Here is a 9,279-nt window from a genome sequence, read left to right as displayed (position 1 = left end):
GGCAGCCCCTAGAAGCTGAGAGAGACAAGGAGGTGTTCTTTTGTGAGTCCTGGAAGGAGTGCTGCCCAAGGATTTCAGACTTGTGGCCTGTAGTACAATGAGAAAGTTCGTTTCTGTTAAGCCTCCTCGTTGTGTCATTTGTTAAGGCAGCCCTAGGAACCTAACACACCTGTGTCTGTGTCTGGGTGCAGCCCACCTGGCAGCCAAGGCAGGCAGGGTCTCGGTTGGGGTGGGACACCACTGCCCCCTAGTGGCCCCAGCTGGAGGCAGGTGCTCAGGGCACCCACTCCTCCCAGGCCCAGGCTTGTGCCCCCTACCAAGGCTCTGAGCAGCACCCCACATGCCTGGATGGTCTCAGTCAGACACCACACTCCGGGCACTTGAGAACCAAGTTTATTTCTGATTCTTTTGTCAGAATATAAAAACGCAAAACAAGGAAGACAAGACAGGAGCACAGTGAGGTTGAGGGGGCAAGACAAGGAGGCACTAGGGGAGAGAGGAAGGATCCCTAGAAAGGGTCATGTCATGATGGCATGAGGTGGCTAGGGATATTCAGGGCAGCCTGGAAGGAGGAGGGGCTTCCTATGGTGGGTGCACAGGGTGGGAGGCACCAGGCCAGTTGTCCAAACTTCATGTGAGACCCCCAACAACCAACCTCCCATCCTGAGGCCGGCTCAGGGCACAGCTTAGGGGCTCATGGCTCAGCACCAGCTGACCCGAGGTTTTCAGAGTCCCCTTGGGGAGTGAGTGGGCAGAGGAACAAGAGGTGGGGGCTGTCGGGACCACCCTAGCTCTCCCTCTGCTTGGCTGCACCAGTCCCAAATCTGGGGCCCTCTGACCCACTGAATGGTTGCATGGGTCTCCATTCATGGTTGCAGGCTGGCTGGGTCTCCCCTGGGTGGGCAAGGGGCGCTACTGTCAAGAGAGCTCTTGTGTGGATCCAGGTTTCCTGGAATGCCCACCCATGATTAAGCCTGGAAGGCAGTCTCCATGACCCTGGGAGGACAGAGCCATCCTGCAACCTAAGGCCAGGACATAGCTGAGCCTGGTATTGGTGCTGGGTGTGGTTCTCCTTGTGTCTGTCAGGTCTTGGGTGTGAGTCCCAGTCCCCATGAGTAGATGGAATAAGGGTTTCAGAAATGAGTGAGAGCACTTGACATGGTGCCTGGCTGGACCTGTGCTGATGACCACTCTCTGGGTGGGAACAGGGGAGGGGCACACACCAAAGGGAGCCTTGGCAGTTCATTCCACCTGTGCGGACAGTCCTCTCAGGGCTGGGGAAGGGTGTGACTGGGGCAAAGGGCAGACCTCTGGCCCTGGGAGAGGGCAGGGTGCCTAGAAGACACATGACTCAGCAGGCAGTGGAGGGCGGACATCAACGCAGGTGAAGGGAATATAAATAAACAGGCTCCCTGGGAGTCTAGGGGGATGTCGAGATCTGCTCTGGCTCCAGGTGGCTGCCCTGCATGCCGCCAGCAGCACCAGGGGGTGGGCCTGGGCTCAGGTCCTGGTAGGAAGGACCCCACCCGGTAGGGGGCCCCTGCCTACCCGCTCACCCCACTCTCAGGCAAGCCCGGAGTGCACAACCAGAGATGGTTGGTGGAGGCGACGCTGGTCCCACCTGTCCACTGGGCTAGGTTTGGCCACGCAGGGTCTGAGGGGCTGCAAGGCCAGCTCTGCTTCTTCCTCACTGGGGCTCTGGTCACAGTGCTGGGGTCCGGATTTCAAGCCTAGGCAGCAGCTAGGACATGTTTCCGAAGGAAGCTAAGAGGTGGATGGGGGTAAGGAGAGTCGGGGGCCTCTGGCATTGTCCCCTCTGCCTGGGTGCAGGATGGCCCTTACTGAGGTCCCGGGCCACCCTCCTGAGGTCAGTGTGCCCACCCTGCACTCCAGGGCTCCTCCAGGCCCAGTCCCCCACCCCCAGGCCTGTCTGAGCAGGTTGGCTCTCTTGGCTCCTCCCACTGACCTTGGCTGAGCAGCTGCAGGCTCCGCCCCTCCTCGCGCACCTGCAGGTGCAGCAGCTGCTGCAGTACCTCCTGCCGCTGCGCCTCCTGTGCCAGCCCCATCCGCTGCAGCTTCTCTGCGTTCAGCCGCAGCAGCGCCCGGCCTGGGAGGGAGGGGAGAGGAGAGGGGTGGAGCCCAGGTCACCATCCGGGGCTTCAAGAGCAAAGGTGGAGACAAAGGAAAACATAGGTGGTGTGGGCAGAGACAGAGACTCAGAGAGAGACTCAAAGAGACAAGGCAAGAGAGGGAGAGAGGTGAAGGGAGGGTAAGGATGAATGGAGACTGAGCAGAGCAAAGCCAGGTAACAGCAGAAACAGAGAGACTGGGAGAGATGACAACCCAGAAGAAACCGAGAAAGAGAGGATGGGGGAGGAGCCCCACGCCCCTGCCACACCCCAGTCCCCACCCCCCAGGCACCAGTGATGGCGTGCTGAGAGAAGGCCTCCACATAGACGAGGTAGTTGTGGGGACAGTGCTTCTTGAGCCACTTGCAGACGTCCTGCTGACTCCACAGGACCACGGGCCTCGTCAGGCCACCCAGGGACGGACTCGTGTGGTATAGGCCATAGTGGTCAGAGTACAGCCGGCCCTGTGGGGAGAGGGGTGGCTGGTGGAGAGAGGTGGTGAGCAGGGCAGGTACTGAGGTGGGTATAGTGGGTGGGTGGATACCTGGGGGGCCTCGGTGCCAGGCTGCTGCAGGAGCTTGACTGGCCGGCCGCCAGCTGCTCTCTGGCTTCGGGAGTCATGCCACGTGAGGCTGGTACCTGGTGTCCGAGGCAGGGGGCAGGGGATGTTCTCGGCCGACACCGTGTGATCCAGGAGGCTCCGGCAGAAGTTGAAGTGGGCAGTGGCTGCAGAGTAGGGGTACCTGGTCACAGCGGTCAGGGACAGGGGCTCATCTCCCTGTAAGCTGGCTTCCCACTGCTCAGCCCATCTTCCCTCCACTGAAGGGGAGAAGCACTTTCCCAGCTATGGGTTCACCAGCCCCCTAAACAGAAGTAAGTGTGCAAGAGCTGTCTTCAGGACACCACCTTTGGGAAGCACAGTCTGTGCTCTGGTGAGCTGGATGGATTTTTTTTTTTTTTTTTTTAATTTGGCTATGCTGGGACTTAGTTGCAGCATGTGGGATCTAATTCCCCGACCAGGGATTGAAACTGGGCCCCCTGAATTGGGAGCATGAAGTCCCTTGTTGGATTCTATTTAATTAGAGTGAGACATGCTTGCCAGGGAGCTTCACACTCAGAGCCAGGTGAGGCACTAGCCTGGGTCAGCCCTGACCCCTCCTTGGACTGGCATAGCCACATCCGACCAGGATGCGCACACAGGACTTGCCTGTGAAGAAACGCTGGCCCGAGCATCCTGGAAGCCCCTGTGTGGTGGTGAGACCTCTATGGCTGGGCTGCCTGCCCACATCGTCAAAGGCACCCAGTCCCTGCAGCCCTCCCTGGCATTCCTTCCAGGCTCGGCCTCTTCCTGCTGTGCTCACTGGCTGTGACTCATGAACAAGAAGCTCAACTCAGGGCAAGCCTACAAGGTTCCTGTTCCCCCCCAATCCCCTGCAGGCCCCCAGCCCAGGGCAGCTCCTGGCACTCCTGCACTGGTCAGCACAGACATGCAGGCTGCAGCCATGTGCTCAGGGACCTTAGCTGACACCTTCTGCTTTCTCTTCCCACACCAACTTCATTACACTCATCACATTTTAGTTTTACGGTCATTTCTGTGCTGGTTGCTGACACAAGTCAGGGGAGGGCAGAGCCCCTCCCAAAGCCTTGCACAGGTCTTTGGACACAGGAAGTGCCCAGAAACATTGTGAATGACTGAATGGATGGATGTATGGTATCCACAAGTCAACAGTACCCTGGGGACAGACAGAAAGCAGGGCTCAGCCTGCCCCATTTTCTAGCATCCAGGCCTTGACTCAGGGGGCAGGATGGGGATCCCAGGCCGGGATTCTCCACCCACCCTGTCAGCAGGACGAGGTGAGAAACCCTCGTTATGACAGACACAGCTCCTCACCCCACTTATGGTTGGCTTCGGTGATGTGCCCAGAAGGTTTCAATACTGAGGGAAACCCACATCCTTCTTCCACTCTTTCCTTCCCATTCCTGCAACTTTCTGGAACTGGATGGCCACCAGTAGCTCTAAATTTGAGGTCTAGGGTCAGACAGCTGAGAAGGCAATGGCACCCCACTCCAGTACTCTTGCCTGGAAAATCCCATGGATGGAGAAGTCTGGTGGGCTGCAGTCCATGGGATTGCTAAGAGTCGGACGCGACTGAGCGACTTCCCTTTCACTTTTCATTTTCATGCATTGGAGAAGGAAATGGCAATCACAGAGTCGGACACGACTGAAGCGACTTAGCAGCAGCAGCAGCAGGGTCAGACAGAGGGTGTGGCCAGTGTGGCCGCTGCCTAGCCTAGGTGGGTTCTAGTAGGGAGGAAGGAGATTCATTCTAAGCCAGCATCCTGAGGGAATGGGCGCTCGGGTCGCAGGGCTTCGCCTGGTGTGGCCTCTGGGCGGGATAACCAGTTGGAAGTAAGTCTCTGCCCGCGCTGCACCTGTCTTGGGCCAGCCAGGCCCCGCCCATTTCCTCCCCACGCCAGGGGAGGGCTCTCCATCCGTCCGTCGGTCCGTCCCTCCCTTCCAGCCCCAATGTCAGAATTCCAGGAGGAAATGGGGCGGGGGCTCCCAAGCCTTCCGTGGCCTTGGCCCCCTCTGGGCCCCACTGCAGGGGCCGAGGGAGATTTACTCCGCGCGAAGGAAAAGGTGACCGCAGGGCGGTGCTAGCCTGGGGATAGGAGCCCCGGCGGGTCACCTCCCCCAAGCCAGGGCGCGCCGACCCTCAAGCCCTGACCACCGCCCCCGCAACCCCCGCCCTGGACTCAGCGCGGGACAAAGACATTGGGGACCCGGTTCGGCCGGGACGCGCCCCCTGTTCCGACCGCGGGGGCCGTTCAGAGTACGCCAGGACCCGCCCCTGTCCCTCCGGTCCTCAGAGCCCGCAGACAGCGATAGCCCCGCGCCCCGATCCAGCCCCGCTCACCATCCACATCCCGACGCTCCCCGAAGCCGGAGCGCACAGCCCCGGCACGGCCTCGCGGGGGGCTCGGCTTGGTTCTCAGCTCCGTGAACATGGGGCCCGCGAGTGCCCCGCCGGTGCACACGCCCCTCGCCGGGCGCAGGGCGGCCCTTGTGGCCGGCGGGGAACGCGCGCCGCCGCCCCGCCCCAGCCGGCCCCGCGCCTGAGCCGGTCCCCGCGCCCGGCGAGTCTGCGCGGCGAGGCACCTGCCGCTGAGCCCTGAGAGCCGGGCGCGCTCCGGGAGCTCCGAGGGGTGTCGGCGGCGCGCGGATCTGGGAGCGCGGAGGGCGGCTGCCAGGGCAAGGGGAGGCCGTGCGCACCTGGGCATGAATCCAAGAACGAGTGACTCTGTGCAGCTGCACGGCGTCCAGGCGTCCGCAGGAGCACCTGAGGCAGGGACCGAAAGGGGAAAGGGTCCTACTTTCTCCTGGGACCTTCTGCCCTCTGGGGCTTAGGTCAATGGCCAGACCCACCCCTCCCCTCCATTCTCCTATATCAGTTTACTTACCCATTCCTTTATTTATGCATTCTGCAGACCTCTACGGAGGTCTGCTTTGGAATGGGCACTTGTTTCCCCAGAGAAGCCAGTTTGACCGTCTCAGCCCGAACCACACTGTGAACTTCAGGAGGACATCAGGGTCTCTTCCCTGCCTTCTGTAGCTCTGGAATCTGACTCAGTGCCCAGAACGTGGTGTCAAAAAGGGGTTGGCTGGGGACAGAAAGGAGAGAGAAACTCCGAGGAGGCTGCAGCAGGCAGACGCACTGTGCTTGCTTCGGAACTCTAGTGAGAAGTGTTAGGTTGGGCTAGCGGCTGCCTCCTCCAGTAGAAGGCTAGACTCGTGACCAGCTTTTTGCCTGCTCTGCCAACAACCTGATGGCTCTCCCCAGATATATGTGGGGGCCAGAGAATGTCCCACAGCCATCTCAGCAAAAGTGCACATGGACACTCAGACATGCATGCAGGACAGTCCTGCATGTGCACTTCAAGTAAGTACGGATGGTAGGACTTGCATCTGTGCCTACCAACACACAAGGAATTCACCCACATGTGACCACCCATGCCCACATACTGGCTTGTTCTGCTGCATTTATTTTCATCAATTAACTCTTTAGGGTCTGGGTTCTGACCCTCTCTGGAGTCACGGGGATGTTCAGGGTATAGTGGGGGTGTGGGAAGGGCCCGAATTGGGCCCAGGAATCTGAGTGTTGAGAGCCAGGGCAGTAGACTGCACACGGGGGCACAGCGATCACGACACATACAACCCACCAAGCTCTACACAACGGCCTAGGTATGCAGCCCGTTCAGGTGTGTTAGGCCTTGACCCAGGGCCAAGACGATTCTGAAGGGTAAAGTGTGTGGCTCAGGGAAGAAGAGGACCCATGGGTCCTGCTAGTACAGGAAGGTCTCAGAAATGCATCGAGAACAGGCTGTAAGCAGGGCCGCCCCTGCTCAGTTCGGAAGTCTCACAGGACTAGCCCAGCAAGACACCGTTCGCCCGCGGGGCTCGACGCTCCTGCGCACGCGCTCAGCGTCTCCGCCCCTTAGCCGCGGCCTGGAGCCGCAGGAAGCTGCCGGAAGTCTTGTTTCGTGAACTTCCGCCCGGGGAATCCACGGTGGGCGGGGCTGCGTCTTTACGGGGCGCGCTGCTTCCGGGGCACGGGTGACGCAGGCGGCAATTGCTTCCTGCGGCGGAACTTAAAGAGTTTTGTACTGTTTCGCTTCTGGTTGCGGCCAGGGTCTTTTACATTCTTGGCCTTTGGTGTCACCGGCGCCATGAACAAGAAGAAGAAGCCGTTCTTGGGCATGCCCGCCCCTCTCGGCTACGTGCCGGGGCTGGGCCGAGGGTGAGGCCTGGAGCGGGCCGCGCGCTGAGGGAAGGGGCCTGGGTCGGGGCGCTCGCCTACGGCGACGGAGGACGAGAGCAGGGATAGTTTGGGGTCAGTCCGATCCTTGTGGGAAGAACAGCGCGTTGGATTAGGGCGGACCCGAGGGAGGTTGTCTGCCCCGAGGTGGCGGGACAGTTGGAGTTGGTGCGCCGGCTCTGAGCCTGGTTTCAGTCCCCAGGGTGGATAGTAGCACTGTCTTGCTAGCTGCAGTGGCGAGGTCGCGAGTCCCCGTCTTGTAGTCGGAGCACCATGGCTACTTTAACTCCTAGGCCATTCAGACCTCCCAGCCCTGTCTTGAGCGTGACAGATTTTCTCCCCACGAGTCGGGCTGAAGTCCTCTGTGTGGCCGCTCCCCGTGGTACCTCATTCACCTCTGAGGTGCTGCTGGTCGTATTACTGCTTCTTCAGACTCTACTCCCCCAGGGTAGGTAGGGGTGGCATTGGTGAGCCTTGGGACTGCGTCCCCCAAGTCAGGTGCCTACCGTATATTGTTGAATAAATGAGCAATCATCATCCTATTTGTTTGTTACTCATTTGGTCAAGAAGACTATTGGGTTTCTCTTGTTGCGACTATTATGTCCAGCGTTATGCACGTTAGAATCCGGGGCACACATAAGTCTAAGATAATTGACAGCGTTTTCAGTGGACTTGCAGTTTAACAGGAGAGATGAGGTATTTGTGTAAATAAGTACATAAAGAGAAAGAGATTTACAACTCTGGGATTCTGGCCACCAACATCCGAACCAAGTTTAGAAGTAGGATGTAAGGGTGTACAGTTGTGGCAGGGTCAAACAAGAAACTGACCCATTGTGTGTTGGGCAGTTGAGAAAGAAGATGAAGTGTGGAGGAAGAAGAGGAAATTGCGAGGAATCTGTGTGGGTGGAACTGCAGGAGCAGAGGGACTAGAGCCCCTGTAGGCATTAGTGAGGCAGATGCCTCAGTATACTGTGCTCAGAGCTGCTTTGAAGCAGAAGGAGAGTTACATGTGGAGGTAGCCAGAATGGGAGGAGGGATTTTGGCGGTAGAGCCTGTAGAATTTGGAGACAGATGGGAGGGTTGTTGTTCAGTTGCTCAGTCGTGTCTAACTCTGCCACTCCGTGGACTGCAGCACGCCAGGCTTTCCTGTCCTTCACCATCTCCCGGAGCTTGCTCAAACTCATGTCCATTGAGTCAGAGATGCCATCCAACCTCAGGATGCCATCTCATCCTCTTATCGTCCCCTTCTCCTCCTGCCTTCAATCTTTCCCAGCATCAGGGTATTTTCTAATGAGATGGGAGGGAGAAGGAAGCAAAGTTGATGCTGTGGTGCCTGGGGGAGCACTGTCACCATTGACTGAAACAGCCCTGAGCAGCTGTAGGGTGGGTACAGAGGAGGAACTCCGACTGGGCCACATTGGATCGAGGACCTGGTGGATTGGGAGAGAGGGCTGATTGGCAGGCTGTTGGAAATGGGAGGCTGGGACCTAGAAGCAGGGAGGTCTGGTGCCCAGGCGAATCTCGGAACTTCCTTAGGTTTCTCTCCTGAAGAGGGCAGACAGGCGGTGTGTGAGAGCAAAGCTGTATGGAGTTCACTGTCTCCGGGCTCTTTGAAGATTTCCCAGAGGAGTTAGGTGTCATTAGGTGACAGCTGTGAAGCGTCTTGGCACAGGATAAATGGGCCCCTTGGGGTTTCCTGCAGCGCCACTGGTTTTACCACTCGCTCAGACATCGGACCTGCTCGGGATGCCAACGATCCTGTGGATGACCGCCATGCGCCCCCAGGCAAGAGGACTGTCGGGGACCAGATGAAGAAGAGCCAGGCTGCCGATGACGATGATGAGGATCTTAATGACACCAATTATGATGAGGTGACTTATGTGGGACACTGTGCTGTGGGCATTTGATGAGGGGCTTGGAGTAACAGGTATATTGACTGTTTCAGCTACTCAAGGTTAGGGGACAGCATGTACAGAGTGTGAGGGGGAGCAGGACAAATACAACGAAATGTGCTCTTTTGTGGTTGCTTCAGAAGAGATGCACTTGCTAATATTAGAACTGTCACATTGACGTATCTCGGCTGGTCTTTAAAGATGAAAATTTTTTTTTCTTAAACTAATTTTTCTTACTCTTTTTTGTGGGGCTGTACTGGGTCTTCATTGCTGCACGAACTTTCTTTAGTTGTGGCAAGCAGGGGCTACTCTCCAGTTGCAGTGGGAGGGCTTCTCATTGTGGTGGCTTCAGCTGTTGCGGTTCCTGGGCTCTCCAGCACAGGCTTAAGAGTTATGCATGGGCTGCTTGTTCTGAGACATGTGGGATCTTCTGGATCAGGG

At 58.2% G+C, this 9,279-nt stretch overlaps 2 protein-coding genes across 4 annotated transcripts in view; one reads left to right on the top strand and one right to left on the bottom strand.

The window, feature by feature from the left end:
* Nucleotides 1-377: 377 nt before the first annotated feature.
* Nucleotides 378-5,330, bottom strand: SAMD10 (sterile alpha motif domain containing 10). 2 transcript variants are annotated; one of them, XM_070801272.1, is made up of 5 exons: nt 5,048-5,330; nt 2,674-2,855; nt 2,422-2,593; nt 1,967-2,107; nt 378-1,741 (listed from the first exon to the last, which is right to left on the bottom strand). In XM_070801272.1, exons 1-5 carry the CDS (start codon nt 5,136-5,138, stop codon nt 1,731-1,733), a joined length of 597 nt encoding a protein of 198 aa, XP_070657373.1. In that variant the 5' UTR covers nt 5,139-5,330; the 3' UTR covers nt 378-1,730. The 2 variants fall into 2 exon arrangements, with proteins under 2 accessions (XP_070657373.1, XP_019827567.2); XM_019972008.2 differs by having other exon boundaries at nt 378-1,764; nt 5,048-5,329.
* Nucleotides 5,331-6,734: 1,404 nt separating this feature from the next.
* PRPF6 (pre-mRNA processing factor 6) overlaps nt 6,735-9,279 on the top strand; it is a 34,754-nt gene continuing 32,209 nt past the window's right edge. The window contains exons 1-2 of one of the 2 annotated variants that reach the window (XM_019972005.2): nt 6,735-6,928; nt 8,649-8,817. In XM_019972005.2, coding sequence (XP_019827564.2) covers nt 6,858-6,928; nt 8,649-8,817 — 240 coding nt within the window. In that variant the 5' untranslated portion in view covers nt 6,735-6,857. The remainder of the gene's footprint in view (nt 6,929-8,648; nt 8,818-9,279) is intronic. The other variant, XM_019972007.2, reaches the window with a different exon arrangement.

The sequence above is a fragment of the Bos indicus genome, chromosome 13 (assembly GCF_029378745.1).
Source record: "Bos indicus isolate NIAB-ARS_2022 breed Sahiwal x Tharparkar chromosome 13, NIAB-ARS_B.indTharparkar_mat_pri_1.0, whole genome shotgun sequence".
In the NCBI taxonomy this organism is placed as follows: domain Eukaryota; kingdom Metazoa; phylum Chordata; class Mammalia; order Artiodactyla; family Bovidae; genus Bos; species Bos indicus.
The sequence above is the reverse complement of the archived record's forward strand: the minus strand, read 5'-3'. Positions and strand labels throughout refer to the sequence as shown.